Here is a 16,121-nt window from a genome sequence, read left to right as displayed (position 1 = left end):
GATGAGCAGTGTGTTTTCAGTTCGAGAAAGATGGCCGCCACTAAAAACGGACAAAAGTCAGAATTTGAGTCTTAAAAACTGTAGTCCACGAATCACTGGCTTCACATTGACTATGTGCTCTTTGTACAGTATATGGCTTATGCAATGGTCTAATATGCCTCTGTGATTTGCTTCAACATAAATAACCATTGAAAAGCACAAGTCAAAGTGTATTTTAACCGAGCTGTCATGAAACCTTGTGACGTAGTATTACATTTGACCTCGCTATGCATTCTGCAGCAAAACACTTTCTCAAACAAGGTAAGAAACTAAATGTATGTTACTTTTTGTGCAAATGTGTTTATTCCATGCGTGAAGTTAAGATTAATGGCAGGAGAACAGGATTATGCAGACTGTCTCCCACAATCAGTTGGGATTAAGTGAGCTAGCTGGCTAACTCTGATAGTTTTTTTTTGGTGCATTTGTCTTATTTCCCTGCAGAGTAATCTAGTAACTCCAAGGCCTTAGTTCTCTTCATATAATAAGAAATAAGGAAAGACAAGACAAAAAACAGTCATCATAATGTTAGAAAGAAGCAAATACTGTACAGTTTGAGTAGGATATGAACTAATTTAGCGGTGTGAGCTCATGCAGAGTGACACATGGGGACGAACACCTCCGTAGTCCGACTTCATATTGCAACGCAGTCTTTCACTGAATCCCACTTCGGTGAACTGTTAAAATACACTCTTTGCAGACATGGTGACAGAAAGTTGTTGATTGGTGCTGAAAGCCATAGTATTAGAGACAAATGTTAGCGGTTACATTTTCTAATAGTCCCTGTGTTGGGGGAAGGGTGTGAATAAAGCATTATAAACACCTTTTTTATTAGTAATAATCTTCTGTTATATTGATTAACAAAATAAGTTTAGTACTGTTGCCATGCCGTAATGCCCTCACTGATTGACTTGTGAAAACACTTTCACAATCTATGTTTCTCAAGATCATGATTACATTTTAAATAAGCCCCTTTTGTCTGAATCAGACTAAACAGACATTAAGCAGACGTTCACCCTGCCAGCTCCCTCGCATAGCGTCTGTGTCATGTCCGATTGAGCCCGTGTGTCAGCAGAGCCCTTCATAGTCCAGAGAACAAAACCAACAGACATCCGAGGGTGAAGAAGAAGAAGAAGACGGGTCACTCACACGGAGACGCCAACGGAAATGTCCAACAAGAGAGACGGCGCGATTCAGGAACTTCTGTCGTTAAGCTAAAAGTTAAAAGGACCAAATCACTAGTCGGCCTACCCAGTAAACACGCCCCACCCACCCATCGCCTAAACTAGTGTGCACCTGACCCCTTGGACCCCTTATTGCCGTTAACAAACATCCCCAATGTGAACAAAGCTTTAACTATTAGCATCATGAAAAAAGAAACAGCGACTTATTAGTCTGTGAATGTAAAGACCTGCCAGTCATTTTGGGCGTAATAGCCGGTTTCCAGTCGCCGTGCTTTGAAATGTGCTGGTAGGGGCTGTCACTTTGTTTGCGAACGGATCACGGACTGTGCCTTTAAGTAAATGCAAAGCTCCAGATGCTTGGGCACACAAGCTTTGATATTGACATATCTGCCTGCTGAGCCTTCACATGAAGGCGCGCGACATCAGAGCGCGGCACAACACACACCACTCAACAGGACTGTCCGCAAGAGCCTCATTTTATATTCATAGTACAAATTAAAATGGCTATGACAGGCTCCCTCTTTCAGACACACACACACACACACACAGGAGGGGGAGAGGGGAACGATAGTGGGAGTGAAATGAATACATGACAACTAAATAAGTCATCGGCGTACAGCCTTTTTTTTTTACCAGAGAACATAGCGAACAGAGAACACAGCGATGCACATGGATGGGCAGATATTACTCCCAGTATATGAATAATCTGTCCTCTTGAACAGAGCGAGTGTGAGGAAATAAACAAATGGCATCTCCAGCTCATCAGCTGCAGCTCGGGCTCGTACTAAACTGAAGAGACGTGCAGATGCTGGAGAGCAACACAACATTGTACCTTGAATACAGAGTTGCACTGCGAGGGGAAAAGCAGACGGATGACTGCTCCTCTCCAGGCAACACGGGAGAAAATGTTACTTGTTTGAAGTGCAAGAAGCCCTCACCTCAGCCACAGGCACTCCCTCTGGGGGACGACAGTGCAACACTATCATGCCATTCAGAGGCACCTCGGTGCCTTGGGGGTCCTGCTCAAAGTTCTTCCTCAGGTCTGGGGAAGAGAATAAACAACCAGTATTAAAGAACAACCGCCACAGCAGGGAGCAGATGTGTTTCCACCAGTGACCTTTTTCCCGCCTCACATGCGTGAACTTCCCAAGAAATGATGGCGACTACGAAAATCAGTTTGGAGGAATGACCTTTTTCGCGGACAGTAAGGTCATTCCGGTATGAAAGGGACATGCAGCTTACAGGCGATGCGGACAGTCGCCTTGCGGCTCTTGGAGGTTCCCAGGTGGCTCCAGGCGACGCACAGGCACCAGTAGTCCTCCGGGCCGTGGAAGTCCTCCACCTGCTGCCGCGACACGTTGATCAGCACCTCGCGGATCTTCAGCCCTGCAGACAAGACGGTAGGTTGATTGCTCAGGATTGGCATCGTATCACAGGGCGTGATCAATGGAGAGGGATGGAGATTTGCGGGGACAGGGTTGATGATTGGAATCTGAATATGATAAGATTATCAGCAGTGAACAGATCTACCGTTTGCCAGGAGGAGGAGGAGGAGGAGGAGGAGGAGAGGATGTAAAAGAAAGAAGGTAATTGCAAGGATCTTACTTGGACAACTGTTTAAACCGTACGGCATACTCGCATCTGGTCCACTTCATTGTGCATATTGATATCTGCATCATTAGCGGCCTTTCGATAAACCCTTGTTAAAACTTCAGGCTCGCCGAACAGATGGCGAGCGATGCCAAACGCCGGTTGGAGTAGAGATTGTTAGAGAGCTCTATATCCTCTTTCAGTCTCTGTAAAACATAATCCATTTACACACAAGTGACGCTAAATGCTATCCAGTGGAGGCATTAAGTGAGAGGAGGAACACATCAGCCTGTTATTGTTTTAAAGGAGAGAGCTAGCGCTCTTTTTTCTCTTCTCTGAAAATATTCAAAGAGCTATAATCTGAGGTAATAAAGAAGAGCAAAACAATGCAATTAAATACTTCATCTGAACACCGATACTTTTAATGAAGGTGGAATCATTTATTCCTGCAGCAAGAACTGTGTCTTAATGTCACACGGGCCCTTCGTTATTATCTGTTTATTGTCTGGGATGCAGCTCATAATGAGTTAGGCGTGAGACCAGAGTTTCTGCGAGACAGCTGATGGGAATTTAAAAGCCTGGTATTTCAATTATGCCAGAATATGAACAAAAGATGACAGACTCGGACCATTAATGCATTGTAGGGGGGCTCCATTGGGCTTCGAGGTAATTGCAGCTTTCAATCAACATGCCGTACCTAAAGCCTCAGTCAGCCAACTTTAATTGACGCATTAATATATGCATAAATGAATCGATGCATCATGCAATGGACACAGTTATGGAGTGTCTATCGTGTCTTAAGAATGCAAAGAGGGGGAATGGGAAGTCACGATAACAGATACCCAACCTCTCAAAGGTATTTGCAATATTTGCGTTCTCATGTTTAAGCATCAACGACAAAAACGACGGTTTCAATAAAAATACATTGACGAGCAAATATATGGAAACTAGTAAAAAAATACAAACGACAGAGGAGCGAGTGGTGGAACTGTTTACAGTTCAGTCAAATAAACTCACGCCGCCTTGTTTCGTTGGAGTTCTTTTGATGAACAGTCCTAGTCTCACCTGTGACAGCGACCTTGTGTGTTTTTGCTAGCAGCAGCAGAAACCGTGTGGTTTGCATTAGAAGTATTTCAAAGCTCTGGGACTGCCGCTGGAAAGCAGACAGTACGGCGACGTTAATAAGATGACGTGCCGCATCTTTCCCTGGGAATCCATCATTTGTACACAGGGTTGTGTCCTGTGCGGGGATGGTGGACTCTGTCTATATATTACAGATATATAAATACATACAAATAGCATCTAAAGGATTACACCTTTAATCTTCTACTTTTGAAAACCTTATTTTGTGAAGGCAGTAAATCAATAAAGGTTGTACTTTACACTGATTTCTAGCACAGCTAACAAGTCACGCCTCGCGACACATCTCACAGCAGCTGTTCAGAAACCACTGTACAGCTCAGCCTCTTGTGGCTTATTGCTTAATTACGCGGCCCGACACTTAGAGGAGTTGTCTCTCCACAGGCTTTCGCCGTCATGCCGAACATTGCAAACAGCTCAGACAGGGGCTGGGATTAAATGGAAACTAATAATACAAAATGAAAGGTTATCAAAGGGAGCTAATGAAGTAATGTAAAACAGAAATGCTCTCTGAAGACACTGTAATCCTCTGCAGCGACTGACTGTTATTATGTACAACACACACACACTCGGTCTACTCCTCTTTTTCAGTGCTACAAATTAGACCCTTCATCAACATGACTGATTAAGTGAGAGTGAGGCTGATTTAACTAGAGGAAAAATAAAAACACAAGATTTCACTCAAGGGGGAGGGGGAGGGACTTTGCATGATGCAGATTTCCCCAAAATATAAACAGATAGGTCAAGTGCTCAAAACACAGAAGTGACAGACGAGCAAGATTCCTCCACCTTCGCTCACCCGTCTGCTCAGCTTGGACCTCGTTAGTTGCACCGTGCAGGAGGCAGCTTGGCAGATGTTCCACCGGTGTGGTTTTGAACTTATGATCAGATATAGAAGCCCGGCACTGTGTGCAACTTAAAGCCAGACTACCGTTTCAAAAGTGCAGATTTTAGAACTTTTTTTCAACAGCTTCTCATAGACACTTTAAACATCATTCCCCTGGGTATCCTTCTGTTATCATATAAACAGAGAGAGAGAGAGAGAGAGAGAGAGAGAGAGAGAGAGAGAGATCATGAAATATGATCGGCTATCTCCCATTCTTTCACATTTCAGATACGGTTCCAATACAAATAATGTGTCATTTTGGCGCTTGATGAAATGTAATGTTATTTTCTATATTGTGTTACAAGCTGTTCATATAATTACGAGGAGTATAAATAAATAAAAAAGATGTAATACAGAAAACAAAGCAATAGAGACGATTCCTCTCAACCACGCCAACAGATATTTTGGTGAGAGAAGGCGACCCAGAGAGTAGCTTAGCATCACACCTCTGCTGTGCAGTGATTCTGGTGCCTCGCTGATGGTTTAATGTCCTCCTCTGCAGCTCAATAACAGTATTTTAGCTGACTTCATGGTGACAGTCTTCCACGGAAGCGCAGCGGTTTGACTTCAGAAAGAATCATTAGCTTAATTAATATTTACAGAACGTGCATTTTTATCTCAGATCAGTGGATAAATTAATGGAAATCTGGTCTGGTCTATATAGAGTCTGTGTGTAGAGTCTTCAAGATGTAAATTTGGGATTTAAAATTCTTACGAAATAACTAACCTCGCATCCAAACTTCAGAAAGTAGCTTTTGACAAACAATCTCACTGCTGGATCGTGACAATAGTCCACTGAAGAGACGAGGGAATGGGTTTAGTTATGTTGTCTCCTAATTCTCCCAATCAGGCATCCTCATCTTTATTAATGATGAAGAAAAGCAGAAGAAGCTAATGCATAAACAACAGCCTGCTGCTCCTGATGCAGCGTGTTCTGCTGAAAGCAAAAAGAAAACTGACTCATAGAGGCTGGAGTGAGCCACCGCTCTGCAGACTCACTCCAAAAGCTCTTTTCGTCTGGCACACAGCGAGAACACGTCTGATCACTGGAGAAACATGAAACAAGAAAACAAAAAACGCTAATTTTCACATCATAATACAATGCAATAGTGATAAAAAATAACATAAACTACAAATAACAAAACCAGGTTGCTTAGACATGTAAACACACATTCAAGCACACTTGCATGGAATAGCAGCGATACATATAGAACCAACAACAACACTGACGGGTGGGGGTTGTTGTTGTTGTTGTGAGTGAGAGCCATGGTGTTTCTGCTGAAGGCGAGATAAACAAAGAGAGAAATCAGAAAGACACTCAAACTCCCAGGTCCCCTCACATTAGGCAGGGATCAAAGAGCTCAGTCTCTTTCCCGAGGAGCCTGGGATGGCACTCCGTGTGAGATATTATCCAATAACTGCTCGGTCATGTCGATGACACGCGGCCACTTCTCTGCGTTCGCGAATTACAAACAGCCGTTCAGCTCCGGTCCACGAGCCTGTCCCCAGCCACCTGTTTCCTTTTGTTGCCTCTCTTTCCTTCAGGCTCTTGCCAATGGCTCCTGACAGAGCACCACAAAGCCTTGACAACAGCCCTCCAGGTGGAGCAGCTTCCACATGCCCCTTTAATCATGTCCTTTAATATGTCTCTAACGTCGCCTCTATAAAGGCGTCAGGATGAGATATACCAACGCCAGCGCTCACTTATCCCTTTTTCTTTCCCCCGTAAGTCTGGCACGGGGCCCGCGGTGTGTTTTCCGCCTTAGCTGAGTCTATGAAAAAAGGCCCGATGGGAGCCAGGCGGCGCCAGCTACAAGTGGCTCCGGATCCGACCCGGGAGAACCCCATTGGTCGACCAGGTGTGGGGATGTCTTCGTCGTTTCTTCGTCGGGACGGGGATTTACAGATTTGTTTGTTTGTCTGAGGGATCCTCGCGAAGGCAGCTGTGTACAGAGCGGGTGACACGCCGTGGGCTGCGGGGCTGAGGTTGGACGGGTAACGGCTGACGCGAACGCCGCTTTGGGGAAATGTCTGTGTGATGTGACACATGCGGCTCGGCGTGTGGGGGGCTGGCTGAGGGCCAGACGCAGACGAACCCTGCTAGACAAGCGGAACATGCTCCCAGCAACATCTCCAGTCTGGTCCCAGCTGTGTGTGTGTGTGTGTGTGTGTCATACTTAATCCCGGGACCGAAGGGACGCATTACTCCGTGCATAAAAAAAAAATCATGATAATTCAACCATTAAAATGCTGCGAGTCCTTATTTGTGTCATTCCCTGAGTCGCCTTGTTTATGTTTACTCCCCCCCACGCCCCCCCCAAAAAAAACAGCCTGTCTGCTTATTAGGAGCCAGTTTTGCATACACAAGTAGTTCTCACTCTGTGGGCCACTTCATTTGTTCCACTTCCATTCCCTTAACTAATACGTGGTGACACTGAGAGACTCCGAGGCATCTCACTTTCCCAAACCGGTCCCCACTTTTCTCCCTTTGTCCTGAGTTCATGCCTGGCTGATGGTATCTCTCCGCCGGCCGGGATCATAATACACAACAGTGGAGTCAGTCCTTGACAGAACATCAACGGGAATAGATATCCATACTTCCTCTCTCCCTTACTGCAGTCAAACGCTTTCCCTCAATCACTATCTCTTCATCACTGAATCTGCAGGAGCTGCTATCCGCTCCTTCTCCAGACAGCCAGCATGGTATCCATTTTCAGGCTCCCATCGCTCCCCTCTCCACTTTCCAACGTCCTCTCTCTTTCCCTTATCCTCTCCTTCTCTTATCTCACCATCAGGGTATCATGCTTTCAGCCGAAGTCTAGAGGCACAGATATCCCCTCTGTTCCACCTTCCTCTGCGCTCTTCTTTCACTCCGTCCTTCAATAAGCTCCCGCCTTCCATCACGCGACAAAAAATAAAAGTAAAGTATGCAGGTCGCTGTGTTTTGTTTACAGAAAACTGCCCGTCTTTTATTTTGTCTTTGCACATTCAGCCTATTCCCCCATCGATAGCAGAAACGGACTGATTTAGTGTCAATAAAGACTGGATACGGCTTCCTAAAAATCGTTCTAAAGAGTTTATTGGCGCAAGCTGTTTTCGTGAAGGGAGGTTAAAATCTGGGTGGCGATGATTACATGGAATATCCAGCTGAGCCTTGTCTGCCTGTAGTTTAATCAAAAGGCTTAACCATTGCAGGGGGATAAGGAAATACACACTGCAGCAATAACTGTGCTGATCAATGCTTCATCTTGACAAAATCCAAACTTTGGGTTAAAAGATTATCCTCGTACTGATATTAGATAGAAGGCAAACAAGGCAAGGTTTCAGATCAGTCACGTAACAATGTAGTTACAGATGTAGGATGTTATAATGGAGCACCTCTCACTCCTTTTCTCTCCCATGGTGCATTTCTCTTTGTCTCAGGTCCGTCTCAGGTTGCCGTTTCAGCCATTGTCTTGCGTTAGCCTGGAAAACCCTTCAGAGTGCCCCATAATATTGGAGTATGGACTCCAACCTGCTCTCTACAGACAGATATTCCCATTTGTGTTTATGTGGTGTTGGCCATTACTGTCACTTCAGATCAGTCTCCTACTTCATGGTTCACGTTAGGCAGGTTACCTTTAGTGCTGCAGCGGAGGCACACAAACATTAACGACAGATTTTGATGCTCGTAAAAAAGCCAGAAACTATGTTTGCTCAACATCATAACGTCCACTCTGGATGGGTAAAACCCTCCCTCGCGTGTGCACAATACAGATTTACTCTTTTTCTCAAACAGTTGTGCGTTACACACGGGGAAACCTGCAAGGAACGCTCAGTATTTCTCCTCAAAATCAGTGGGAAAATATCTTCATCTTATTATATTCAAACTGACAAGACAGTGGAAATTCAATTCCATTTGCTTACTCAAATTCTCGCTCTGGCTCAGCAGATGTGGACTGCGGCAATACGCCTCCCACTGGCCGACTATTACTTCCCTCTGCCCTCCATTCATGTCTGTTTCCAGTAAAACGCGACAATGACAGGCAGCTGATCTATCAAACAACAGCCGACACTCGGAAGACAGACAGCGTTAGAAAAATAAACATTTGTGCTTTGTAGCCTCCATCTCCGATCTCATTCTCCCCAGTTTTGTTCAAGCAGTGAACCCTCAATGGGCCTAATTATCCACCAGAATGGCTGGTGATACAAAAAATACAAAACATGTTTTTGTTATACAAAAATAACCCAAATCGATACTTTTTCTTATTAAAAGCTGCTACGGCACTATCAGTGAGGGGAGAGCCAGGTGTCATAATGGATGAGGTTTATGCATGATTAATTATTCATATTTTATTGTCATTAAATGATTTGCCAGACATCAGGCCTTTATTTTATTAGTTTATTGTTCTGTTATTAATTAAAGCACATTCTTGTAAACAGACAGTTTTTCTGCTGTCCAGTGAATCTCTGAGTGAGGCGATTCGTTTTAGATAAACTGAAGGATTAAGGGTTGCTTTATATATTTGTGCCTTCCAGCTCACAAACTGGGAAATAAAACAACCCACTCAGTTGTTTGTGGGCTTTGAAAACACATGATTCAACAAACCATTCAGATGTGACTCCCCTTCCGATGTTACATGCATGCTCATTAGAATATACCACTCCACATCTGACTATGGGGATGTGGTGTGGAAAAACAGGTATAATGTTACGAATAATGTTTTTTTAAATCATTGAAGCATTTAATCATGTTTTAGTAGAAACCTAAAATTAGCATGAACCTGAAAATGAGCATATGTCCCCTTTAATGTGTCTATATGAGCCGTAATGTGAGAAGGATCCCTTACTGAGCCGACTTCATGAGTATTGGTTATACTAATAATGTTGATATTGATCTGTTCACCCGTAACAGAGAGACAGTCAAACACATTTCATCTGATGGTGCATCACTAAACAGTTTCTAATGTGTTGAGACTTTCAGACCGTGAAAGCCTGCCCACATTCAATTTCAGCAAAAAGAAAACCCAGAAGGCCAAAGATGTTTTTTTTTTCTTCTTTTTTTTCTTTGACAGAATACAAAATAACACAAAACACACAAACAAGTGCTGCAATACTTGGCCGTGGTCGTGACAGTTGTCCATTTCAGCGTTATGTCTTGACTAAGTAGAGGAAGCAAAGGCAACGGTAAAGTCACCTATTAGCATACATTAGCATCCATTGTCTGTATTGTGCCTATATTATACGGAGCGATATCTGGGGAAGCGTCTACCTTTTGCTTGCCCACCAACCGGCTGATTTTCATAGCAAAGCAAAGACTTCAAGAAGCAGCACTTTGACTTGTCGGTGTTCTTCTGAGTGTTCGGCACAAAAGGTGCACCGAGCAAGGTGTTGGTATTTTAGGTGAAAGCCGGATCAGAATAGATACCCAAATGTCAGGTTTGTTTTTCTTTTTGGTGGTGCAGCCTCACATGTCTGAAAGTTCGGTGAGATGAGCACCTGCTAAATCCTGCAGAGGAAAGGTACAACGATTCCAGGAATAATGCTAATAATGTAAATAAACTGCTTTAATTAGACAATCCCAAGCAAGTAGATGTGATTTCAGAAAAAAACACTCTGCAGGAAGGTAAAATTAGGCTTTTTTGATTTATTTAAGTACCTTTTTTACAGGCACTGAAACTATGAACGCCTTCTCCTTCAGTCACTGTAATTAAATGGCATGCACTAGACACAATCATGTCACAGGGAAAAAACAATGACGCAATTATCACTCATTCTCCGTCCCTCATCGGGGAAAAAAACGCGGCGATATTCCCACGCGCCCTGGCCTCCTTTTCTCATTTGATTTCCTGAATTGCATTTATAGCTATGATATGATGTGACACAGAAGAAGAAAAAACAGTCATATAAAACAGCTTAAAACAGCTATAACTGTTTCATGTTTTTACTTATATAGTGACTATGCAAATGTCATTGAAGCTCACAACGGAGCGTGTGCAGGTTAAGCACAGCGGATCACGAGAAAATTGGAAAATGTCTCTGGACAATATCATAGCAAACCTGACGTATCTCTAACTCTGCACTCTCAAGGTCTGCACAATCCCTCATTAAATGCTGCACCATCATCGTTTGTTGTTGTGCCTTATTATATTCACGTCTACAAACTCTGCATTATTCACACGTTATTTTCCTACTGCGAGAAACTCTCTCCTCTCCTGTAAGTGGGCCATTTTCAAAATGCCGCAGCTGTTCAAAAAGGTATGAGACCAGTAATGAGACTGGCTGAGAAGTTTAATGTTATCGCCGCAGCCTTCTGTCTGCTTTCGCTGCTACCGAACTGTTTCAGAGTTAAGGCGCCAAACGCTTCCTTCCTGCAACTCCTCAATGTCTCTCAAAGAGTCTGTTATTATCAAATAATTACCTAATAATCTGCTTAAATATAAGGAAATTGAGAGGATGACAAGATGTATTTGGATTGGGGCAGCCGGTACTATCTTCAATGATAACATATAATATCGTATAATACTTTGTATATAGCAACAAAGCATGTTAAGTCAAGATCATAAAATGAGAAAGCAAAAGGTGACATTTATACATGCTCGTCCTCCTCTCTTCATTACAAATTTTAATTTACAAAAAACACCTGGATGGAGCTGTACTCACCCGTTCACACGCTGATGGGAGGGGCTAAGGTGCCACTTGCCAATCAGGAATAGCTAACGTTCACACACACATTCACAGGTACAGGAGCCATTTAGGGTTAAGTGTTGAGCTTGTGCTATAGCTATGTATATATAGCTCACATGGAAGTCTCTGGGAAAAGATCATCACAAGTGACAACCTGGGAAAAACAGATGAAGTGTGTCCGATGCAACAAATGCGTCCACTTTGTGAAGTCTTGATTCACTTCCTGTTTGTTCCCACTGCTCCGACTAACAGCGCCTTGTTCCTGCTTTGAATGTGGCGTCCTGTACCGCAAAGCTGATAAACATTACTGCTGGGTATTCAGTTTCTTTTTTTCAAATTTCTAGTCATGCCATTGAACCATAAAGCATCATAAAATATACATCTCCCATGTCCTTCAACACCTGACAAAAACTTTCTGGATCCCCAGTACTCATAACTGATTCATGCATCCAAAAAGAACGCAGACTAGGAAATTCAGTAAATTGTCAATAAGGGAGTCGGTCCTCACGATGTTATCTGTACAATAAAGGAAGCATCTTTCAAAGCACATTACTCAATGACAAACCGAATAAACAGCATGAGACAACGCATCTAATGAACTCAAACTGATGCTAGCAACAAAGAAAGAGAAGCGGTTTTGATGTCCAACATTCGGTGTCTACTTTAATCTCACAAAACATCCCTTTATTGATGAATGCAATATGTTTCAGCGTGACAGCAAGCCCAGTTAATGGTTTGAATAGCACAACAATGTTATTATTCATAACGACTGCATAATGATAATAAATGAGCATTCATTACAGCCTACCCTATATCCTGCAGTGAGACATGCCATGTGCGTCTGGTTTAAATCTTCAGAAGACAAGAAATTATGTTATTGTGATTATGTATTGAACTCTTGGCCTGTGGAGAATGTATAAGTTGCTTAGACGGCAGTGGAATTGTCATAAACAGATCAGCTCTATTGTCTCTGAGCAGAACGCTTTTTCTTTGTTCCTCCACTGCTAACCTTCCTGGTGAGCATCTTAGTTCCAGGAGGAAAGACATGAACAACAAGTGGAGAAAAGACAGTTCTTTCAAAGCCTGACGCTGCTGTATTTGTTGCTGTCTCAGAGAAGTGGCACGAGTTAAGTTACATGCACTGTGGCATTCTGCACTAAATAAAAGTGCTCTGTCCAGAACAGCCAGCTGTCAAGTGCACAAGGTTGTATTTGCTGTGAATGAAGAAACAAACATCTTTTAAAGTATCTGTCTAACACATAATAAGGCTTAAACTTAATATGCGTGGCACATTGTGTGCATTTGCTCATTTCTTTTAGTTCTTTTTAAGGTCTTTCATGCGATACGTCTTTTCCATTTGCTCCACATTTCAAGGACTTTCACGAAAAACTAAGTAGCCCGTATTTGACATTTTGGGAAAGAACTCCCATTTTTCTTCTGCAATGAATCTTAAGAAGTCACAAGACAGCTACAGCTCACACACTGTCACGGGAACCTTAGCAGCTAGGATTAGCTCGCAGAGAGGATGAGTTGCAGGTATGAAATATTTAAGCATTACATGGTGTTGAAAATATCTTTTTACTCTGCTTCACATCTCACAGATCGAGATATATACACAGACCGTGTATTGAGCCAGTTGTTTTCTCATGCTGAGGGCAACAGCAGCCGAAGCTATTCACAGGAGCTGTAATGGACATTTTCTTCTTTCCGTTTCCACGTTTCGCTTCCTTGTCTGCCGCTCTGTCTCCTGGAAGGCGATCTGAGCTAAGACTTAAAAAAACAACATAACATAAAGCTGAAATACAGTATATCTCTCTCTCCCTGGACGAGGTAGCTGCCTGTTGACAAACACGGCCTTTGTCCTCTGCCTCAAACCCCTCTGGTCAAACAACGTTAGGCCACGTGTTGTTGAGTCTGTCTGCATTTAATTCACCGCTTACTGCTTTAATAGCCGCAGCCCTCTACTCGCCGCTGGACCCAGGGGCCATTCTAGTCGGACTATAATAGCTTGTACCGAGATACAGTTGTTCAAATGCCTCCTACAGATGAAGCTGGATGGACAGCCAGAGGTGTTCATTTTCTCAACATGTAGCGTGTTTGCCCACCTTCGCCTGTGCACACAGCCCAGTTAGTGACCGACACGGTTCAGAAACTCTCACTAAATCCTCTGTATCTCACGCCTGGGAATAGGAATAGGCTTGTCCGCGCAACAAAGCCACGCATCATGCTCCAGAGCAGGGCATCCTTGTAGGGGTTTTCAACCAGAGCACAAAGCTCTGTCATACAATTAGATGCATTTAAGCTGAGGTATGTATGTTTGTGTTCAAGTGCAAAGAGGAAAGCGAGCGAGGAAATACAGCAATTATAAAAAATACCAAGGGCAGTGGAGTGTGAGTGAATGAATGCATGAAGGTGAATACAACCAAATAAAAGGAAGGTTTTCATTTCTCTCCATAAGAATGACTGTTGTGTACATTCAACATGCAAACAGGATGAAGAGCGATCCGTGAGGCTGTGCTCAGGCGTAGCAACAAGCTAACATGATGCTAACATCAACACGCAAACTAGGGCTGCACCAAATTGTTGTTTATTTTTAACATTAGTCTAATATAAATAATCTAGTCTAATATAGTCTAAATATTTGATTATTCTCAAGAATATATTTTTTTTTATTGCTAATTAATATAACAATTAATTTAGCCCAAATAAATGAAAAAAAATCTGATTAATATTTTCATATTTTATTAAATCATCTGCTCTTAAACACAAACTAGATAAGAGACCCAATTTGACGCAGGCCTGATTAAAAAGATACTGTGACACATATAATAATTGTATCACTGTATGTCATAGCAACCCTTTCTCTGAACTGGAGAATCAGTATTTTGACTTTAGTACTTGACTTAAAACTGTCTGCGTGGTGGCATACACATGGACAAGTCAGGGGATAACCAAGTCATAAGGATTGCTCCTTTGGAAAATGAATGACATCATGAATTTGTATGACATCACAATAATTCTTGAGATATTTCATGCTGGAAGTGTTGGAGCGACTTCCATGGCCAAGAGACATGCTGTAGAGAAAAGGAACATAATCAAGACAGGCAGATGGCGTAAATACCAACTGTATGTAAATGTGTGAATACTGAGGAGATATGTGTTCTTTTTTACGTCAGTGTCTGAGAAAAAGAAGGTAATTCTGAAATGTGACAACATTGGTGTTAAGCCAAGTGGTAGCCATCTTTTTTTTAACCTGTAGCATAAGGAATGGGACTTTAGTTTACCGTTTGCCACATATGCTTCAAGAAAATGTAAGAATGCAATTAGAAATTACATAAATTCTTGATTTACAGATACCCAAATATCGAATACAATTCCACGACAAAGAATTGGACAGTTTTGCCTCATTCTTGTTACGCAAAAGCCATAAAATAATGGCCGGTATTGCTACCGGGTATTCCATTTTCCATTTCAGTTTCAAAAACCATCACAAAACTAATCAACATGTAATGGAGAAACCAGGGACTCTGGTCCAAGAACTGATGCCATGTTTGAAAGGCCATCTCCACTGCGCACAAATGATGTGCTCAGCAATGATAACATTAACATTTGAAGCTAGTTACGGCTTTCAGAAGGGGGCGGTTGGAGTGTGCAGTCGCATCCAAGTGTGGGCTTTAAAAGATGGCCAGGTCCAGTGTTGGTAAAAAATCTAATTATATTGGCATTAATTAAGGGACATTTTGTTCTCCAATTATTTTTTTTATTCCTTTTGATCCAATAAAGTAGCTGTGACAGTTTCTAGATATTCTCATGTCACGCCAGAGAGCCACTACTTCATGTACGTTTTGTAGTTTATCTGAGGGAGTGAACTTCTCCATCCAATTCGCCCCTTCCTGTCTCTGAGTACACTGCAAAGCACTGAGATGATCAGTGGCAGAGACCACACATCTCCGTAATGAATGCTGAAACCTTATGGCACAAAGAAAAAGCCACGACTGAAGCATCTGCCTATAAAGTAGAGACTTAATGCCCCGCACTGCATTCACGACATTGTTCCATTAGGTTTAATTAAGGTTCTGTTTAATTAAGATGTGTGCAGATTGAAATATTCAAAAGGCCTTAAACTGTGTCTGCGCAGCAACACAACTTGTTGCCAGTATACATGAGCCATATGAGAATTTTGCTGACATGGTAAACCTATTAATAAAACAAAAACACAACAAATGTATATGTTAAGGTAATGCCGTGACTAGTGGTCATGCCAAATGCATCCGCACTAGTCAAAATATGTCATATAAGACAAAATGACATACATAAAACAATAATAAATTACTGAAATAAGCTAAGAAATGAAAAGCTAAAAGACTCTGTAAACCTCTGTAGAGGGGGAATGCACTCCCTGCAATGCAACCCCTTTAACATCACTTAAATTAATTTCATCCATTATTATAATAAAAAAAAATTGGAAAAACTGGCATGAGGATCGAGTCTTGAGTATTGGCAGGCAGTTTTTACTCCACAAATATCACAACTAGACATGCTTTTTTTCTGCCTTCATTCAATTTAAACTTTGCAAAAGTTGCTTGTCTTTCAGGAGCATCGTCTCCTCGGCTTTGAGC

The 16,121-nt window shown here is 42.4% G+C and overlaps 1 protein-coding gene across 1 annotated transcript in view; it reads right to left on the bottom strand.

The window, feature by feature from the left end:
- LOC306751141 (netrin receptor UNC5D-like) overlaps positions 1 to 16,121 on the bottom strand; it is a gene marked incomplete at both ends in the record, with an annotated part of 151,307 nt that overhangs the window by 40,374 nt on the left and 94,812 nt on the right. The window contains 2 exons of the mRNA XM_079234680.1: positions 2,159 to 2,262; positions 2,463 to 2,606. Coding sequence (XP_079090806.1) covers positions 2,159 to 2,262; positions 2,463 to 2,606 — 248 coding nt within the window. The remainder of the gene's footprint in view (positions 1 to 2,158; positions 2,263 to 2,462; positions 2,607 to 16,121) is intronic.

The sequence above is a fragment of the Taurulus bubalis genome (assembly GCF_910589615.1).
Source record: "Taurulus bubalis genome assembly, chromosome: 19".
In the NCBI taxonomy this organism is placed as follows: domain Eukaryota; kingdom Metazoa; phylum Chordata; class Actinopteri; order Perciformes; family Cottidae; genus Taurulus; species Taurulus bubalis.
Note: the sequence above shows the minus strand (reverse complement) of the source record. Positions and strands in the feature narration are given on the sequence as shown.